Source organism: Dunckerocampus dactyliophorus, chromosome 16, assembly GCF_027744805.1.
Source record: "Dunckerocampus dactyliophorus isolate RoL2022-P2 chromosome 16, RoL_Ddac_1.1, whole genome shotgun sequence".
Taxonomy (NCBI): Eukaryota; Metazoa; Chordata; class Actinopteri; order Syngnathiformes; family Syngnathidae; genus Dunckerocampus; species Dunckerocampus dactyliophorus.
Window position 1 is genome coordinate 22905254 of NC_072834.1, and position 22343 is coordinate 22927596.

The 22343-nt window shown below is 42.5% G+C and overlaps 1 protein-coding gene across 3 annotated transcripts in view; it reads right to left on the bottom strand.

Moving 5' to 3' along the window:
* nlgn2b (neuroligin 2b) overlaps window positions 1–22343 on the bottom strand; it is a 119565-nt gene that overhangs the window by 68355 nt on the left and 28867 nt on the right. For 2 of the 3 annotated variants that reach the window (XM_054754025.1, XM_054754026.1), the window contains exon 2: window positions 13528–14255. The exons of the other annotated variant lie outside the window; for it this stretch is intronic. In XM_054754025.1, the coding sequence (XP_054610000.1) occupies window positions 13528–14035 (508 nt within the window). In that variant the 5' untranslated portion in view covers window positions 14036–14255. The remainder of the gene's footprint in view (window positions 1–13527; window positions 14256–22343) is intronic. 3 annotated transcript variants of the gene reach the window in all.

The window sequence follows — 22343 nt, forward strand, 5'->3', positions numbered from 1 at the left end:
TATTGTTCGTAGTTCATATTGTTGCTGCTGCTGGAATATCCAGCATGCCTTGCGGGCACTTAGCAACATCTTAAGTTACGTGTTATGTTTAATGCTTAGTTGTTTATCACCCATGTAGCAGTAGTAGTACTGGTTGACTTTTGGGACGCGTTAACTTGCTGTGGATGTGTTGTGTTTTCATTTTGTTGCACTGTGAGTAAGTATGTTGTTCTGTTTGAACAACTATGTACTGCATAGAGGGCCCCTTAGCCACATTTTTTAACCCAATCAAGTCAAAAGGTTTACCCACCCCTGGTCTAAACCCTAGTTGCCCCAAGAGTGCAAGACCCCACTTCTTCTGTTTCAGGGCTAGGTCTCCCCAGTTGAAGCTGAGGCGTCCAAGACAGCAGCGAAGAGGACTCAACCAGGTGTGAACAGCCTGCTGTGTGCAGGCGGCCCTTCTACATCCACACCATGAACAACAGAGTAAGCGTTTTATAATGTTCACAGCACTGGACCCTACACTTTATGGCTGCTTCTCTTCATCCCATTTGTTGCACTTGGAAAAGACCTGGGATGATTTACTCATGTAAATAAAATCCGAAGGACCTGCCAGTTTTAAATAAGCCAGAATAACCTATAAGAAATTCACTTGAATAATACTGCATCGATACATTGGCATGTGCATGGGCGTCTGTTTTCCTCGTCTCTCGCCTCCAAAGAGGCAGGAAGAGGTTTCGCTCTGTGCATTGGTTTAAGCTAGGCCTGTCACGGTAACAATAAATCAATTAACCCCACGATAAATAAAAACAAACTCGATAATTTTGCCTGCCTCGATATATTGACATGTGCATGCGTGTTTGATTTCCTCCTCTTTCTCGCTACCAAATAGGTCAACGTGACGAGAAGGAACGTCCGTGTGGGGAGGTATTTCCCCGGCGGGCCGCTCAATCGAGGCGAAATGTCATCACAAACACTAATCCCTCGCCCCGAATTAAACATGTTGATACGGCAGCCTAAAACAATCACGAAAGTTGGCGGGAAAACTGCTATTACAGAGCGTGAATGGAAGCGAGCTGGGTTAGCTTAGTTTAGCAGAGCATGCTAATGCGGCCCTGTGTGTGTGCGACTCAGGCTCTACGAGTGTCTTTACACCGTCTTGCCTTTTACTGCTTGTTAACGTAAGCGTGCGTTTTACCATGCAGACGCTGTGCAGGTTTTCAGTGAACAGACATTCTCAGCACACACAATACACTTCCGGCCTTCACAGTAAGAGTGCCACGTATTGTCTAATTGTGCAAACAAAATAAGGGTGTCGTGAAAAATATCTTCCATTAGAATTGGAATTTCACTGGTGACTACGTCCTCCCTTTTTTGTTTCATTTATTTTATTTAAAAGCGCTTTTAGGCAATTACGATGTTACCAGTTGTGGCAGGCAGCACAAGATTAGTTCACTTTTTACGCTCCCAAGCGGCACAGCGCCAAAGAAAAGGAAAGTCATCACCATGAAAGTGAAAATGAATGTCATAAAAATCCCAGAGAGAGGAGACATGCATGCCATCTTTGGACGGCCCTTTGATCCCGACCCCCCCGACTATGGTGACTGTGGTGAGTACCAATTAAAGATAAATATTGATGCTAATGAATGCTAAAGGGGTCATGGATTCCATGCGCTGTTACAAGGAGATCTTGGAGGAGAGGCGGATGTTATCCTTCCAGAGTAAAGAATTTATTTCCTAATCAAGAAAGTATCCACTTTTCTATAAAATCCAAGGATAAATGGACAAATCTAGTTGAAATAAGCTGATATCAGTACACTTACTGCATACAGTAAACTTGCGTTTTGACTTCAATTGTACTGAAACTAAATGTATGGAGTTAACTTAGAGTATACAGTACTTGCTTTGTAGATGAATTCAATTGAAAATGTGTCATATTTCTATATTTTTGAGCTGAAGAAGGAAGCGGCAGACGTAGAGCAGCCGCCAATGGACATGCACAGCATAATTATCTTTGCGTGTGCTTCCAACGCAATCAAACACATAATTTCTCTGCTCTCCTGAAGACTTGATGCCCTCTTCGGGGCAATCTTCTCAAATATACACATTCTTCTTCATCTTCTTCTAATGAATTTCCGGCCAGCTGCTCTCCTGCTCTGATGTCCCACTTCAGTTATAACAGCCTGTCATAAAAGATTAGGACTGTGACCAATTATAATCAGGAACATCGGAGCGGCTAGGTCCGCCCACTTACTGCTAAGAAGAGCAAAAACCCCAGCAAGCGAGCCAGGTAGAAGTTTATAGAGTGTCCAGGTGTGCTTCTGGATGAAAACCCCATGAAATCATATGTTCTCCTAGAAATTTTTAACACAAATATACTACATCTTCACACGTGGATCCCATCTCTGCGTGTGGTTATTGGCAGCTCAAAACAGCCAAAGGCCTGGCGGAGAAGGGCATTGGGTTCATTTGCATTCAGAACAGTGACCCTTTCTACCGCCATCTGCATAAAGATGGAGGAGAGACGTGGGGTTGGTTCCAGATCAGGACGACGGGGGTGAACAGATGCAGAAAGAAAAGAGACTTATTTAGTGCAAAGAATGTGTGAGTATTTCAGGGCATGAAATAGCTGATGGGTGTATGACTGCATGTGCCATCTTTCTCTGGGAATGGAATACGTCTGAACTCAGGCCATGGCAGGCCAGATTTGGCATAAAGTCGACTTTGGAAAACAGTGATGGACATTTTTTCCTCTTTTCTGATGTGTTGCGGCCCAAACCACTAACTGTTTGTGTTTGCGTCATATTGATTTGGTCCATCGAGGGCCTACACCAGGGGTAAGGCAACCCACGGCTCCGGAGCTGCATGCGGCTCTTCAGCCTCCTTGTTGTGGCTCCTTTCAGTCATGACAGAAAAAAAGGGTTATTTATTATTGATCAAATCTACTTAAGGTGTGTCAGAGATCACTGTATGAGACTTCAAAACGCGACGTTAGCGTCTACTTCCCTTGTCCATGTCACTACTTCCTGAAGCTGCACTCTACGCATCATGGGAAATCTACTATCTTTTAGCCATAACTTAGCCGCAACACCGTACAAGCCGCGGGGTTCAACTGTAAGAAGTGAAGTTATCCCCCTGGAGTCTGACACACTTTCCCAGTCTCCTGGAAGGATTCTTCCAGGATCCTCTGCAGCGTCATCATCACGGCCTGCTTCATGTCCATGTCTTCAAAAAGGGTCCCTTTGATGACCTCCTTGAGTTTGAGAGAAAGAAATCCCACGGAGCCAGGTTGGATAAGAAGTGAGGCTGTCGGATGCTCAGGACGTTATGAGCAGGCAACTCTCATCTCTTCTCGTCCACTCAACAAAGTAAACGTCGCAGGATCTCTTTGTAGACGTGATGGTTGGTCCACTTGCAGTGGACAATGAATGCGATCAACATCCTAGAACTTTTCTGACAAACCTTAAATAGCATAGGTTCCTTCTTGGGCCATCTGCCACCCCTCTTTTTAGTCATTGGGCGGATGCTTTACCGGCGCTAGAACCAGCTCACGACTGTTGTCTCAGGGTTTGGGAAACAGTACACAGATGTTGTGGACTGGTGGAGGAATACTTCCAAGGCTTCCAATGAGGAAGCAGAGCCTGGGGACTTCATGGTAGGCTCTTCTTTCCCTGCGGCGGAGGTTGCCGAGGTGGTCAAAAAGCTCCTCACTGGAAGGGCTCCGGGCGTGGATGATATCCCCCTGGAGTTCCTTAAGACCGCAGATGCTGCAGGGCTGTATTTGTTTACACGACTCGGCAGCGTCGCGTGGACACGGGGGGCGGTGCCCCTGGATTGGTAGACCGGGATGCTGGAGAAGGGGGACCGGAAGTGGTTTTTCCAACTATCGTGAGATCACAATCCTCAGCCGTTCCTGGTAAGATTTATTCAGGGGTTCCCAGAGAGGAGGATCCACCGGATAGTTGAGTCTCGGATTCAGGAGGAGCGGTGTGGTCTTCATCCTGGTCGTAGAAATGTGGACCAACTCTACACTCGGCAGGGTGCAACCAGTCTACATGTAGAGAGAAGGTATTTGACCATGTTCCTCGAGGAGCCCCTTGGGGAGTACTCAGAGAGTATGGGATACTGGATGGCATTGCGGAGATCGGGTTTGGCGGCTGCAGGATTGTGTTGGGATAAACAGAAGAAGATTCCCAACTTCCCTGTTGTTTTGGTTGCTTTCGGAGAGCTAGTCGCTTGTTTCTCTCACGAGACCTGGCAACACTGCCTTCCGAGTGCCTTATGTTTGTATTTTACTTCATTTAGCCATTTTTATGCTTGGAAATGCTTAATTTAGGCCAGAAACACGTAAAAATGTTGTTAAATATGCATATTTATGACTTATAATAGGCTGCAGTCAACTGTAAAACAGAGAGGAACCGCGATATAATTTTTTAATGAATAGATTTGTCAAAACTGTCAACAATTTTTCACCATTCGCTGGTGGTCCCAGATTGTAAAGCGGGTATCTACGGCATAAAGATTTACTTTGTTGGCATGTGGGTGTGTTTTTTTTTGTGCTAACTCTCAGACACAACTGATCGACAGTGAAATCCACATAATGGATGAAATTCTTAACAATCAAATCATTTGCAACTATGCCCTTCCTTGGTGACAAAATGCCGCAGCTTATAGCTTCATTTGGATCCCTTTGTATTGCTCAATTGTACCTAATGTTGTGTCCAGGTGAGTGCACATCTTGGCGTGTTGTATTTCACTGTACTTGGGGCCAAATCCCGCTGTTCAACCTGTTCACTTTCCCTGAATATAATAAATAAATCCTTAAACAGGCTGGCATATGGCTCCACGTAATTAATGACCAACTGTTCCATGCCATCATCAGTTGCACCTCCAGTGAGAGGCGTGTGATGAGGTTTCCAAGCAGTTCCAGGCGGCATCATGTGTCGTCGTCACCCATGCATGAAAGGCTTGGAAACAAATCGGCACAGATAGAGACGCGTCTGCCACAAGTGCAGAGGAAACAAATAGAGGGATCGTGACGACGGTTACAAACAGAAAAAGGAAACGTGTTTGAATTATTTTTCTCCAAGCTCCATTTCACCGTCGCGCACAAGATAAAACGCATCCTGGGGGACAGCATCAGCCTTGTAAGCGCTGACCCCTGACTATAAGTGACAGATTCTGACAAGCAGAAGGGCCTCATGTAAAACTCTTTCCCTCATTTGTACACCTTTCTCCTGGGAATAGCGCCGTGCGTTCTGCACCATCCTTTATTGTCATGAGCGAAAAAAAGAGCACATGCATCAAATGTGATCACATATGTTCCGTTTTTATGCGGCGGGAATTAACGGTTGAACAAAACGGCTGTTATTCTGTTATTGTGGTTGTCATCCTATCATGCATCATACTACACTACGGGGGGGCCAATTTTTTGCAGCGACGACCACTTAGTGAAAAATGAACGGATGCAAGGGTCACTGTGATACTTTGCATTTTGCAAACAAACAAATGTAGATATCAGAGGTTATTTTTATTTCAGAAGAAAAAAACTGCATCCCTGTGAAATAGGTGAAAAAGCGTCTTTTTCCCCCCATTTTTGCTGACTTATTTAAATTGTCCAAATATTTTCTTTCAATAATCTTTGTGAATTTTCTTTTTGAAATATGACTTTATATCCATAATATTTTCACCTTATTTCCATCATTTTTTTTCTCCAAACTAATTTTCCTCAAAATGACAACTTCATTTTGTTTTGTTTGTTTCTCATCTATTACGACTTTTTTAAAAAATAACATATTTTTTCTTTAATATTCCAACCCTAAGCTACTAAAATGACATTATTTTTCCTCCCAATATGACAAGAATAATCTCGTAATATTGTGAGGAAAAATTATTCTCATTAGATGCGACTTTTTTCCTCTTAATATTTTGACTTTATATTCTTGTAAAATGACAGCTGTTTTTTGCATTTCTGTTTTTTTGTTTTAAATTTTACAACTATTTCAACGTTCTTCTTGTAATTATGACTTTATCCCCATAATATTTGGACTTTATTCTTGTAACAGTAGAACTTTTTTCACAACCACAAATTACAACTTTATTTCTCATAATAAAAAAATGGATGGATGGATGGATGGATGGATGGATGGATGGATGGATGGATGGATGGGTGGGTGGGTGGATGGATGGATGGATGGATGGGTGGGTGGGTGGGTGGGTGGATGGATGGATGGATGGATGGATGGATGGATGGATGGATGGATGGATGGATGGGTGGATGGATGGATGGATGGATGGATGGGTATTACAAATGAACATTTTTTTATTTCCTAAAATGACATTATTTTTCCTCATAATATTATAACATTATTCTTGTAAAATTAGGACTTTTTCTTGTTAGATGACAACTTTTTTCTCTTCATAATTTTATTTGATTCTTGTAAAATTACTGCTGAATTTTTCAGTTTTCTTATGAACTAATATTTTTTACAATGTGCTGCAGGCCAATAAAAAAACATTTTGGACCCCCCCCGTGCTAGGAAGTGATATATATTTAACAAAAAAAAAACAGCTTGCATGTCAGTTTTGTGATTTCGGTGAAACATCGTATCAGGAGTGTACACCTTTTCTCCTTAATTGCACATTTTTTTTGCTTGTTTTTCCACGTCGGCTGTTGTTTTTTTTTTATTTTGCAAATATTTCAACATTTATATTTTATCTTCACACTTTATCTTCATCATAACATCACCTTTTCACAACCTAATTTCCCAAAAAAATGGAAATGTATTCTTTGTGTTGTTTTGTCTCTCATAATATTCTCCAAAATAAAATATTTGCTCTTTAAAGGAAAACTGCAATTTTTTTTGGGGGGGGGGAATTTTGCCCTTCATTCACAATCCTTATGTGAAACATGAACACGTTTGTTTTCCGTTTCTGTGCGTTCTAACGAGAGAAAAAGAGTTAGCATGAGCCAGCTAGCAATGCACGTCATGGGAAGTAGCTATTTTGACAATAAAGCCCTAACGAACTCTTAAAAAAAGGCAACAGTGTTCCATTGACATAAGTGACCTGTATCTTAACCAAGCTACAGCGATATTGTTATTGTAGCAGCTAACACGATAAACTACATTTATCTGGCGGAGTGACACGACGCCTCGCTAGCTGCTAACGTCAACATCACTCACTGCCTCAAGCCACTGCAACGGAACAGACGGAAGAGTGGATACTACTGGCTCTCAATTTCACGACAAAGACTCAACAAGATGCTCCTTTGCTGTCCGCATTTTTTACCGAGGACTGGAGCGCAAGTCTTGTGCTGGAAGACGCAGCCATCCCAATGACAGCGTGCCGTTGCTGTTCCTATGCTGCTGTTGTTGACGGACGTAGCGTTAGCTCCTATGGGCTATGTCACATCAATGCGCCTCACAAAGAAGTTCCGGTAACGTTTTAAATCATCAAAATACGGTAAGATACTGTAAGTATCACATGTTATTGTCTATGTGCCTTTTAATGCATAATCACAGCATGGATGTAAAACATAAAACGTTAGAGGGTTTATTTTAGAGGGCTTCGTAGTCTAAATAAGTACCTCCCATGACGTGCAATGTTAGCTGGCTCATGCTAACTCGTTTTCCAATGAAAACAGCCACGGCCCCAAGCCGTACTTGTGACACTCCTGCTATCCAACCTCTCTGTAAATAGGATAATAGTGTCAGGTATCATTATCTGTTGTATCGGCACTGCAACGATGATTTTCTTAGTCAATTAATTGCTGCAAAGATGATGTGTGGCAATATCTTGTTTTGCCTGAAGCACAAGACAATAGGTCTGCTTTGATGGATGACTAAGGAATGTTAAGAATATTCACATCTGAGAGTCTGCAATCAGATGATGTGTACAAAGAAAACCTGATTAATCAAATATCCAAATAGTTGTAGATTAATTGGATAATCGATGAACCATCGATTTGATGATTAATTGATGCAGCTTTCAACCCTACTACGCGCTCTCAATAAGATGATAGTGTCAGGTGTTATTATCTGCTGTATTGGGCTGCAACTCAGGATTATTTCCTTAGTCGATTAATCTGAAGTTTGTTGTTTCGATTAATCGAGTAATTGGATTGGCGCTGGAAGGACAAAATCAATATGAACCAAACACATATAGTGGATTGGAAAAGAGGCAAGCATGTCAATCACTCAAGGATATTTACATTTTTAAATAAAAAAGAAAGATTAATCAAATACCGACATACCTGTAGTTGTTGATTAATCGGATAATCGATGAATTATTGATTCCTCAGTTAATTGTTGCAGGGTTATACTGTACTACCCCGCTCTCAATAAGATGATGGTGTCAGGTGTTATTATCTGCTGTATCGGGCTGCAACCAAGAATCATTTTCTTAGTCGATTAATCTGAAGTTTGTTGTTTCGATTAATCGGTTTGGTGCTAGACGGACCAAATCAATATGAACCCAGCACAAACAGATAGTGGACTGGAAAAGAGGCTAAAATGTCAATCACTCAAGCCTGAAATCAGAGGATATTTACATTTTTCAATAAAAATCAAGATGAACTGAACACTGAAATAGTTGTCGATGAACTGGATCATAGATTAATCCCTTTTGAAGTGATTCATTGTTGCCGCTGTACAATTGCAAAGGCAGAATGGCGTTATTGATGGAAAGGCGTGTAACAATCGCGGCGTGCGAGCCGTGCTTGAGGTCGATTGGCAGCAGCGGGGAAGCAGACACAAAGCTGCGTAGGTTGAGCTTCCTCAGCAACTCCGAGACGACGCCAATTAATTGCATTTTTTTTGTGCTTTTTATCATTAGACTAGCATACTCATTAGCACTGCTTCCAAAGTTGGACTTTGATCCTGTTTTCTTTCACCTGCCAATTAATAAAAGAGAACAAACAATGAGCCCATTAAGACGTGCAGGTTTTGCATCCTGCTGGATTCCTTTTCTTGTGTGTGTGCTAATTTTACCCCGAGAGGCCAAAACAAGGTTGTGCTTCGTGTTGTATTCGATCTGTATTTGCACTCACCTAGCTGCTACACTAATCTTAGCAGCTTTAATTACCACTTCCTGCTGACCTTATTAGGAGCTAATGCGCAGGGAAGTACTGATGTGCCAACCCTTCAGTCCAGCGCGGTTCTTCCATGGACTGAAATGGAAATATATAAATATATATGAAAATATATAAATATATATGAAAATATATAAATATATCTCTTACGAGAGCTACTCAGAGGGGAAGGAAATTCAAATGAAGATGCCTTCTTTGTGGAGGCGCTTCCCCGGAGACGTAACTGAGCTCAAAGTAACATCAACAGGAGATCAATAAAAGATTGAATCATTTTCTCATCTTCAAATAGACTCACTTTTCCCGTTTCCCTTTTGCTCACCTTCCGAAAATCCACCTTTGATGCAAAAGTACACAAAACATATTCAAGTCAAGGATTGATTGATATTGTTTAGGGCAGGGGTGTCCAAGCCTTTGCAACTTTGCCACTTGGATATTTTGTAAAGATAGTACTTGTACTTGTACTTGATAGTACTTGTACTTGTACTTGTAAAGATAGTTACATTAAAAAGCATTTTCCACACATTTTTGCTGCTGTTTTTTTATTTCCCAAATATTTAAACTTTCTTCTTTATAGATTTTCTTTTTGTAATATTATGACTTTATTCCCATCTTTATTTCCCAGCTTTATGTTTTTTTATGGTTTCTAATAATATTCCAACTTAAAAACATAAAAAGACATATTTGTCTTTGCTATTTCAATTATTTTCCCTCATAATATGACAACATGATTCTTGTAATATTCTTCTTTTTTCGCAGAATACCGTAAAGCGCCGTGTATAAACCGCACTTTTTTTCCACAGGTAAGAAGCAAAAAATGGGGGTGCGGTTGATACACGGTGACAGGTCTGTGACCAGACGCAGAAATTGACGAGAAGCCCATTTTAGAAGAGCCGTCTGTGGGTCAGACAGTTGCTTTGACTTTAGCGCCCTCTGCTGTACAGTTGCTGAAAATGCTTGTGTATGCAACTACAGTAACTTATCTGACGGCTGTCTGTATTTCCACACAGTGAAAGGATCTCTATAAACACTGAAGCTAACTAAGCTTCCAATGTCAAATACAATACAACGTTGGAGTTTATTCAAATTCACACTGAAGCAATGCAATAAAATAATAATAGAGAAAAAGAGAAGCAGTGAAAGATAAGATAAGATAATTTCTTTATTTTCATTTATTATTATTATTATTATTTTTATTATTATTATTAATATGTGCTTAGCCATAATATTAAAGATGTAGATGCCGAAGTTCAGATTTCTCCTTTCTTCTTCTTTGTGAAGTTGCTTAGTACCTTTACGCGTGTTGATTTGAGATGAAAGAGTTGGCAAGCATTTATGAAGTCAAAAAAAAATTTCCCCACCGTGAGCCTGAAAATGGGGGTGCGGTTAATACACGGGTGCGGTTTATACACGGTGATTTACGGTACTTGGACTTTACTCTCATAACGTTGTGGCCTTTCTCGCAACCTCACTTTCCAAAAATGGCAATTTCGTTTCTCATCATGTTACAACATTTTGTTTTGGACATTTTAGCTACTAAATGACATAGTTTTTAATTCAAGCGTTACCATGGAAATGATGACTTTCTCTCGTTCGATGTCAACTTTTTTCCCTTCATAGTTTGACTTTATTCGTGTAAAACTACTGCTGAATTTTCCGCTCGTCTCATTAAATCATGTTTTGACAATGTGCCGCGGGCCAATAAAAATACTGCCGCGGGCCGCAAATGGCCCCCGGGCCACATTTTTGACCACCCCTGGTTTAGCATCGCTTGCTGCTGCTTAACGTGTCTGCTGGGGTCCTTTGAGGAAGCGTGTGAATAAATGAAACGTGAAGCGTGTGCGTACTTTGTGAGCGCAGTGCAGATTGCGTGCGCTTAAGCAGCAAAAAACAGCGTTTATCGAAATGACTGGCGGTGATTGACGTGATCATAAACCACAGGAGACGACTGTAACATCACGGGGTCCATTTGGGCGACAAAACAGATGTCCTCCCCCCCTCAGAATGGAGTCCTGACTAACTTATCAAAGTGAGGCTTGGCCAAGGGGGTGCTGGACAAGCATTCATACAAACGTGACATTTAAGAAGGGCGGAGGAAGTGCGGGCTGTCGGTGTGGACTCAAAGTCTCTTTTGAAGCAAAGGAGCCACGATCGATGAGGCCGAGGCCGAGGCCGAGGCGTTTACGCTTACGCTCCCCTTTTTACTGACTTATTCAACAGGCTGCAACTCATTTCGTATTCTCCTGGAGCCCCGGGCACCTGACTACAATTTGGGGCAATTTTTGTAGCTTTTGAAGCTGGAAATGGAGTCCAATAACGTTTTAATGTACATTGGGGGCCATTAATTGGGGGCCATTCCACCCAATCGGTGCCATTTGCATCCCCAGCAAATAAAAAGTATAAATGCACAGTAAAATACATTTTATACATACATACATTTTTTTATTAAAGGAAAACTGCACTTTTTAAAAAAATGTTGCCCATCATGAACAATTTTTATGTCTTTTCTGTGCGTTGTAAAGATACACTGCAAAAACAGTAAAAGCCCATTGCCCCGTTTTGCTCATTTTAAGCAGTAGCGAAACGTCCTTCCTGGGTGCACTGATTTCACACAGCAACATAGCAACATAGCAACATAGCAACATAGCAACATAGCAACATAGCAACACAGCAACACAGCAACATAGCAACATAGCAACATAACTGGCGGCAGCTCCAATAAGTAGCGTTTCTTTTCGCTAGCGGCCTATGGCGTTGTGAGCGAGTGTGTGGCGAAGCTAGTCGCTAGCCGGCTACTAGCTAGCCGGAGTGGTGTGGTGTCACTACGGGAGTAAAGTAGTTCTTGGGCGTAACAATGTTAATAACAATAATAACGCAGCTAGCGTTACGTAAATGGGGCGTTGCTGGCGCTTTTTGGAGGTTTTTTCGGAAGGCTTTAGAGGCGAAATAGGTGCATTCTTAGGAGCCTCTGTTTTTATATCTTTACAACACACAGAGAATAGAAAGACGCGTGTTCATGTCTCACATAAGGACTGTGGGTGATGGGCAAAATTCCAAAAACAGTGCACTTTTCCTTTAACGTCAAGCTAGCAGGAGGGTATGTAGGGGGGGGAGCGAGCCGTGTGTCAAAAACAGATGTTTCAATCAATGAATTTGTATGTTTAGTTTGTATGATTGTGAACGGGGCCGCACGGTGGCTGAGTGGTCAGCATACAGTCACACAGTCAGGAGATTGGGAAGATCTGGGTTGGAATCTCCGCATGTTCTTCCGTGCGTTCATTGGCGGCTCTATGAATGTGGCCGTGAACCGTTATTTGTCTACATGTGCCATGTGCCCTGCCATTGGCTGGCGGCCTGTCCAGGGTGTACCCAGTCAGCCGGGATAGGCTCCAGCATAGAAAACGGATGATTGTGAACATGGACAGTGTTTGGCTTACGACTCTGCAGACCACCGAGTGCCTTTGGTGTACATTCAAACGTGTCTGTTGCGATTCAAGTATTTTTGGGGGAAAAAAGTGCGCTTTTCCTTGAAATCAGTGATTCTCAACTGGTGGGACGTTGCCTTTGTAACAAAATCATGTAATAACCTGATTGGTGAATGCACCTTGCATCCTCGTCTGCTACGTCGCCACAAGGTGCTCGTCAAGCTAACGGGATGAGATGTTCGAGGGTGTTAAACCAGCTGGGAACCACTCTTAAATGTGTCATTTGGGAAACTTCATTCATTCATTTTCTACGCTGCTCGTCCTCACCAGCGTCTCCAGGGTATGCTGGGGCGGGGTACAGCCTGGACCCGTCGCCAGCCAATCGCAGGGCACATACAGACGCACACTCACTTTCACACCGACGGACAATTTCCAGTGGCCAATTAAGCCATGTTTGGATGTCTTTCGGAGTGTGGGTGGAAGTCCAAGTGTTGGGGGGAACCCACGCACGGGGAGAACGGAGACGCCCAAAAGGAGATACGAACCCAGATCTTCCAGATCCTCCTGACTGTGTGGCCAACATGCTAACCAGGAGGCTAATACATGGTGGGAGTAGTTCAATATGCGTATCATCAGTTGAAAAAGACAGAAACGGAAGTTTAACCTGTTACTTAAACGAGTCGTTTTGTCTTAGGAAACTTATATACAAAAAAATAAATGAGCTGGGCCAATACGTAGTTTGAGTAAACTCCGGACGGGTCGCCAGCCAGTCGCAGGGCACCTACAGACCGACACAATTTAGATTTAATCCAATTCTCCAACTAACCTACGCATGTTTTTGGAATGTGGGGAGAACATGCCAACTCCACACAGAGACATGAACCCAACCCTCCTGACCGTGTGGCCGACATGCTAACCCCTGAGGAAGCTTACCAATACATATCTTGAGTAGTGCGATACAGACAGCACGATACACGAGCACAAGCAAGCGGGCCCGATTGGGAGACAGCAAGATGCTGTGTGGTGGTTACTCACCATCCTCTGTGGGTACGTAGATGTTGAGGTAAAGGCAGTCTTCGCTCTGGTTCTGAACGTAGGTGGCGGCGGCATCCAGATTGTCGGTGAACCACACCGGCAGCATGATCTCAGGCAACACCCCGTGCACGTTTTGGGGACACACGGGTGCAAACTGAGTGGCGTTGCGGATCTCCTGCCAGGAGCCCGGAGCCTCGGGAGGCTGGAAGCGGCGCTCTCCGACGGGTGCGGTGGCGTACGGCACTCCAAAGTACTGTTCCACCGGGCCCAAGATTTCATTGTTGAGCTCCTTCCTGACGCCGCGGATTTTTCCATAGCCGGTGGACACTATGGGATGTCTGTCAACGCGTTGACATGAGGAGAGGACGAGGCGCAGGGCGATCCCCAGGAGCCACAGCAAACAGGGGTTAGCATTCCTCTGTCGTTGGCGTTTTCCACCGAAGCCTTGGTGGCTGGCAGCATTGAGAGGAAAAAACAACATGTCCAAAACAAAGGCTCCTTTTGTCATCTCAAAAGGACATCAGCTTGACCATCACAGATTCACAGTCATGGAGAAGAAGGAAGGCAAGAACAGGACCGTCGCAAGGTGGCAGGTTAATCGTTGTCCTCGGCTGACACGGCGCCGTGATGGTTTTGGTAGCATCCTCAGATAGAATATGTCCTCTCATCTGTCTTCTTCTTTGGATCTCCTGGTGGGTCCAAAGAAGCAGCCAGGAAGGCAATTCCACCTTCAGGAAAAAGAAGGTGAAACAAGTCAGAGGCTGGTTAATCGTTGGTCGTCAGAGTGTTTACGAGGCAAACACGGGGGGGAGGGGGGGGGGGGGGGGGTGTCTTTGGGAAAAGAACAATTCCACCAAAAATGATGTCTATTTGAAGATAAAGGAATGAATGAGGACAAGCCGAGCTTAGATATCCACAGCGAGAGGCACAAAGCGAGGCTTGTGGCGTGTGAGCAAGATTGATGGAAGGTGAAAATGGCTGCCCGGTGACAAATGGCTCACATTTACTTAAGAGTTGTTGCAGTGCCTGACTGTTGGGAGCAGCAATCGCCGGAGCGGTGATGTATCTCTTATAGGCGTGGGGATTGGCAAGGACTTGTTGGGATTTTGCCAATATATGGCAACATTCTGCCTTGTTCATTATGTTGTACTTTACATGATTAGTAAGTTAACAGACCCTGCATCTCTCAGCACACCTTTTGGCTAGCATTATGAGTGCTATTAGCGTTGCGAGCATTACTACCACTACTAGCGTTACTAATGTGACTGGCATTACTAACACTGCTAGCATTATTTAGACTATTAGCCTTACTAGCTATATTAGCATTACTAGCATTAGTAGTGCTACTAGCGTTACTAGTGCTATCAGCTTTACTAACGCTTGTAACGCAAATAGCATTACACATTACTAGTGTGACTAGCATTACTAGTATTACCAGCATTACTAGCACAACTAGTATTACCAGTGCTACTAGCATTACTTGCACTATGAGTGTTACTAGAATTACCAGTGCTATTAGCATTAGTAGCACTCGCTCTAGTAGCATTGCCAGCATTACTAGTGCCATTAGCATTACTAGAGCTACTGACATTACTTCCCTTACTAGCGTTACTACTGTTACCAGCGTTATTAGCATTACTAGCATTACTAGCGCTACTAGCGTTATCACCGTTATTAGCATTACTAGCGCTACTAGCCTTATTAGCATTGACAGCGTTACCAGTGCTGTTAGCATTACTAGAGCTACTAACATTACTTCCGTTACTAGGGTTACTAGTGTTTTTAGCGTGACTAGCCTTACCACGCTACTAGCGTTATTAACATTGCCAGCGGTGCTAGTACTACTAGCATTACTAGAGCTACTAACATTACTTCCGTTACTAGCGTTACTACTGTTACCAGCGTTATTAGCATTACTAGCACTACTAGCGGTATTTGTGTTACTAGCGCTGCTAGTGTTACTAGTGCCACGAGCATTACTAGCGCTATCAGCATTATTATTGCTAGGAGCGTTACAAGTGCCATCAGCAATTCTGGCCCTACTATCTATGAATTGCAGCTGATTGTATTTGTTACTTAGCACAATATGGCAATGTCACGTCATCATCTCCACCCTGTGACACATGACTTTTACTTCTTTACAAAATGTATTTTATTATTATTTTTATTATTTTATTTCAAAATGGTGAAATAGTGTTAATTTTCTTTGCGAAAAGAAGAGAAAAACGGAAGCAATAAAAGTATCATTACATAACCCGATCAGTTGCGGTGGCATTAAAACCTTGATGGCGCCACTCGGCAGCCATCGTACGGGAACGACTCCAATCCGCAGAGAACATCAAATCGATCAATCGTGTAAATACAGCATCAGGGGGGTGAGCGCACCACGCCGCCGTTTTACTGCGCTCTTTCAGCGAATCCGAGTCGCAGCCTTTCCCTCTCAGCTCACGTCAGTCGGTTCCTGCTGCCGCGTTCTTACACACCGACGGGCAGCGCTTATCTCACTCGGGCTTGGACATCGTCCCTCCGTCCTCCGTCCACATTAGTTTGTCTCATTAGGAAACCCAGAAACAAGCTAGCTGGAAAAAAGAGTTGGCTCATTGAAGGCCACTCGAGTGACTCTACGGCCGCAAGCAAACGATCACTTTCACTTTCACTTTGTGCAAAACTACACCAAAAGTACAGCGCAGCACGGTTTCATACGTTTCATGATATCAACGCGATATCATCACCATCAACGTGATGGCTGGACGGATCCGTTTGATCCGTCTGGGGAAGCAAACATCTCAAATATCCTGGGGAAGCAAACATCTCATGCGGATGTGCGGAGAAAACAGCCTGCATCTCAGCTTTTTTGTCATTTTTATCCTCACATGGGACCTTTTTTGCTGGTTTTGTGCCACAAATGTTTTCTAAAAATGTTTTTTTGTTTTGTTCATTTCTCATATTCCAACTTTTTTAATTATTTTTTTTCTATTTTAATATTATAACTTGCAATATTAAAATGCAGTTTTAACTTTCTTCTTCTGCATTTTTTCATCACATTATGAATTCATCCGGATAATATTTGGACTTTATTATTGTAATATTCACATTTTTTTCCCACCTTCATTTTCCAAAGATTGCCACTTTTTTCTTTTGTCATGTTGCCACATTTTTCCTTCAAATGCTTCAATTTTAAGGCAACTTTTTCCCTTAACATTTCGACTTTACTCACTTTTGGTTTTATTCTCATAAAATTACTGTTCTTTTATTGTAGTTTTCTTGTTTCATTGTATTTTTATCCTTTACATAGTACTCTTTTTTTTTTTTACATTTTTTCAAATATTCTAACTTCCTTCTTGTACATTTGCTTTTCGTAATATTATGATTTTATTCTCCTATTTTTTTTTAGAACTTAATTGTCCAAAAACTGCAACTTTTTTCCTTTCATTTCTTCAATTCTATGTATTTTTTCTCTCTTAATTTTATGACTTTACTTTTGAAATATTTTGTCTTTATTCTCATCAAATGACTGCTCTTTTTTCCATTTTTGCTGTGTTTTAACTTTCTTCTTCCGCATTTTTTCATCATATTACGACTTTATTCACATAATATTTTGACTTTATTACTGTAATATTTCAATTTTATCTCACCCTAATTTTCCAAAAATCGCCACTTTTTTCTTTTGTCATGTTGCCACACTTTTCCTTCAAATGCTTCAATTTTATGCAACTTTTTCCTGTAACACTTTGACTTTACTCACTTCATATTTTGTCTTTATTCTCATAAAATTACTGCTTTTTTATTTCTGCTGTTCTTTATCAGCTTTCTTGTTTCATTGTATTTTTATCCTTACGTAGTCTTTTTTTGTTTGTTTTTTTACAAATATTCTAACTTCCTTCTTGTACATTTCCTTTTCGTAATATTTTGACTTTATTCAAATAACATAAAACATTTTTTTACAACTTAATTGTCCAAAAATTGCTACTTTTTTCCTTTCATTTCTCCAATCCATGCAATTTTTCTCTCTTAATTTTATGACTTGCCTTTATTCTAAAAACAAATCACTGCTCTTTTTCCATTTTGTCTGCGTTTTGTTTTTCTTTCTTTCTTCTTTGTTGTGCCGGGGGGGCCCCAGGAGACACCACCTCAGGGGCGTCCAAACTTTTTCCAGCGAGGGACACAAGCTGAAAAATGAAAGAATGTGTGTGTGTGTGTGTGTGTGTTGGGGGGGGGGGGGGGGGGGGGAATATTTTTATGCTTACATGACACTTTTGTGTGTGTGTGTTTTTTTTTTTTTTTACAAATATTTCAAAATTCTTCTCTTTTTCTGATTTTACTGTCATAATATTTTGACATGAATATGAAAATATTACACGTTTTTCCAGCTTAATTTTTCTCTGTTTTGTTTAATTTCTCGAATAATGATTTTATTCTCTCTAATTATTATAACTATAGTATAATATTATATAATATATTATAATATACAACACACATAATATATGTATTATTATATATACATTATTATAATAATTGTATACTAATATAATGATTTTACTGTTAATATTTTGTCTTTATTCTTGTAAAATTACTTTTTCCCATTTTTGATGTCTTTTTTTTTGGAGTTTTCTTGATTAATTGTATTTTTTGAAAGTGCCCGCCACCTTTCACATGCGACGCACAGCGGCAGTCACCCAACACGCCTGACATGTGCTCACGTCACCCGTCCGTGGGATGAAGTGGCACTAAACTTCAGCCTTTGCTCATCAAACGGGATGAGCGGGCATCGAAATCACCTGGCTGATGTGAGCTTGCCCGGCGCTGCTTTATATAAATGGTGGTCCTGTCAGCTGAGGCTGCATGGGAGGGTCATATCTCCCAGTGACTGGGACACTTTTATGGCCGCGTTAAAATGGAACAGTCAAAGTAGTTTGGGAAAACTTTTGCAGAATGGGGGTGTCGGAAGAAAATGCTTGCCTCGGGAGTCTGGATTGCTTTGTTTTTGCATTTGGATGTTCAAACCACATGTGTTGCTGTCAAGTTGCTCTCCTGTACGACAAACGACTCAGCACGCCAGACGGAGAATGCTGAGTCTTTAAGTTGGCCTGCCAACTCCTATCCCTGGGCTGAGGAAATTACCCGTTTCAATAGAAACGAGCCAACACGCATAAGCACACTCTTCTTCTGCAACGTGTTGGGATGCTGTCTTTTAGTGTCCAAGTATGCATTTGTTCTTTGAGAGGAACATTTCCCTCTGGAATCAATCATGGAAAACACTTGGTAATTAGATGTGCTTAATAAAAGATTCTATAGCTGAATGTGATCTGAATCTAGTCAGAAATTCTACATGAACTCATTCAATCCCAGACATTTTTCAAAAGACAAGACCATTTTCACTGATCTTTCAAGGCACACAGAATGTTGCGTTCTATGGCTATGTAAACATGGAACCTACCAAAAGAACGATAAGACTCCCGCCTTTCATCAGAAAAAAAAGTTTCTTTCTACCTTTTTTCTTTCTTTAGTAATCAGCAGCAGAACATAGGTAAGTTTCAGGAAAATCTCAGTTCCCAACTAAAAAAGCCAGCTTTTTGTGAAAATTTCAAGCATAACTTTCACTCTGACACAAATATTTTTTGCTTTTGTGGCAGCTCAAATATGTAAACAACTACACCACTACATAAACAACACAAAAAAGGGGTTGTTTTACATCAAAATAACCATTTATTTACAAATATCACACCGTGAACTATTTACAATTTTCACATTTGGAACTCAACTATGTGTGTGCACGCATGTGAATGTATGCGTTCGAATGTCCCGACAATGCGTAACCCGCACGCTACACTCCTCCACACTCTCGCACTTCCTCCTCCCTGCCATGTGTGATTCTTCCATTGACCCGATGCCTGCTGAGCTTTTACCAAATGCACTTCTTCCACTTTGTGGCCGTTTTTATGGTGTGAAAGTGCTCCGAAATGTTAATGCATTAGTGGAGAGTTGCATCATCACCTCTTTTTGCCTCTCACGCAAAAAACATAAAAGATGTATAAATAAGTTGTTGGGATCAGACGTTCGGGATTGCAAAAACGTATAAATACGTCTTTGGCACTGAATGAGTTAAGTACTAAAGTAAGTTTATTATACAGCCAAGGACACGGTTGCGGCAGAGAACATACACACTATTGCTGGAGATCAGTAAATATCAACTGGCCACGCAGGTTACATGCAGCCGGCCGAAGTAAAATGACTTTTGGAATGTGAGAGGAAGCCGGAGTACCCGGAGAGCACTTACTCACGTGCAGGTCAACATGCAAACTCCACACAGAGGAATGCGCCTGTGAATATTCTCATTCATCCAAGTCATTGTATTCTCAGGGCATTCAATCAATCACAACTGGACTGTTCAGGTTGTCTTAGAAGACGTTTCACCTCTATCAGAGCAGGCTTCATCAGTTTGTGCTGGAAGACTAGGTGGGACACACAGACCAGATAGGACAGCTCCAGTCTGACAGCCTGAGAGTCTGAGATCCAATCTGTTTATCCTCTAGAGGAGGAGGCAGGTCCAATACAATAGAGAGGGGCGTCATTTAGGTGGTATGACCTTTGTTAGCATCCCATTCAGATGTCGTGATGGTCATGGACCCATCTGAAACCAAGGTGGCGGTGCTTGTTTATTTCTTAGTCTGTTAGGAAGAGATGAAAGGGAGAAAGTGGGAGAAAGGTGGTGTCGTAAATGCCCCCCTCTGTTCAGAGATGGCTTTTCAACCTTAACGTAGATGGCTTCCCTCACTCTTCTTTCAAATCATCCTTCTTCTCTGTCCACAATGTGTACATTTTGTGACTCAAAGAACACAGAGAAGCCCAAATGGACATTCGAACCTTCAATCTCCTGACTGTGCGGCCAACACGTTAACCGCTATCCACTGTGCAGAGCTCGCTGCAGTACAGCTAACGAGTGTTAACACTGACAAAGCCCAAAATACAAAATCTTCTTCCACTTCTGAGGTCTGGTCAGCCCCGACTTTCCTCTCCCCGGCTGCTTCATCCAGCTCCTACCCGCGGATCCTGAGGCGTTCCCAGGCCCATTGCGAGACATAGTCTCTCCAACGTGTCCTGGGACTTCCCAGAGGCCTCCTATCAGTCAAACAACAAAACCTTGAGCAACTTAATCTCCTCCCCTTGGGGCAGGATCTCATCACGGACCCATGGTGTTCAGATGTATTATCTTATGTATTTGACAGCTTTGTGAGAAACAACCCCATGGCGTGTGACAACCATCCCATTGTCAGTCTTCGTATGTTGGCTCAGCCGCAGGGACGCCAGCTACATTTGCGTCCAGGATACGCTGGGTGGTACAAGAATAGAAACTGAAGAGAAGACGGCTACGAATCCAGAGAAGTGCAGCATGACGTTACATTTTCTACTCTGAAAAGCTACTTTTTTCCAAATGTGTGATGCATCCGCGAAGCAACAGGAAGTGTCAGCGTAAGACTTTACCGCCCTACATCATTGACCAAAGTCGTGCTTTTGAAATGGACATCATCATAAAGTGGTTTCACATTTGAAGAAGATTTTAAGGCAGGTGCAAGACCGGCACGTCCTAAGAAGTGAGCGCTGGTAGAAACGTCACAAGTTCCATACATGCTAAAATAAGATACTCTGAGACCTGTGTCAGCCGGCTGTTGTCATTTGGAATCATGCGGAATACGGTTGCGATCCCAAAATAGCCAAGTCAAACTCAGCATCATCAGATCATTTTGGTCACACTCACAGTAATTCATCCACAACAAAAACAGTGCCTTTATGTGCCTAACTTAGTTCAACAAAGTGACTTCATGTGAGGAAAGTGTTCAGATTTGTATTGATTTTGTCTTCAGTTACATACATGTGCATATAAAGTGGAGGAATGAAAATAGGCTGTTTTTTCCAAACAAAACACATCTTATTTGCTGTGTTATGTGTGGGTAATAATTTATAAAACGTGATGTACAGCACACATGCACCACTGTTGAAAAGTACCTTTTCTTTCTGTCTATGAAACGAATTGTAAAGATTCTGTTCATTACTTTTATGGACAGAATGTCTACACACAGCCAGGGTGCCGGAGGGGATCCAGTTTGGCGGCTGCGCGATTGGATCTCTGCTTTTTGCAGAGGATGTGGTCCTGCTGGCTTCGCTCACTGGAAAATCAGCACCGCTGAGTTCGTGGTTCTCGCCCAGAAAAGGGTGGAGTGCCAAAGCCAGGTTGGGGATGAGATCCTGCCTCAAGTGGAGGAGTTTAAGTACCTCGGGGTCTTGTTCACGAGTGAGGGAAGGATGGATCGCGAGATTGATAGGCAATGCGCCTACCATCTGCAGTGATGCAGACGCTGCATCGGCCCGTTGTGGACGCTGTGGTGAAGAGGGAGCTGAGACGAAAGGCAAAGCTCTCAATTTACGAGTCGATTTACTTTCCTACCCTCACCTATGGTCCTGAGCTTTGAGTAGTGACCGAAAGGACGAGATTGCGCGTACTAGCAGCCAAAATGAGTTTTCTCCATAGGGTGTCTGGGCTCTCCCTTAGAGATGCGGTGAGCAGCACTGTCACCCGGGAGAAACTCGGAGTAGAAGCGATGCTCCTCCGCATTGAGGGGCGTTAGATGAGGTCGCTTGGGCGTCAGGTCAGGATGCCTCCCTGCGGAGGTGCTCAGTGCACGTCCGACCGGTAGGAGGCCTCAAGGAAGACCCAGGACACGTTGGACACACTGTGTCTCTGAACTGACCTGGGAATGCCTCAGGATCCACCGGGAGGAGCTGCCCCAGCGACCTTGGGTAAGCACAAGAAGATGGAT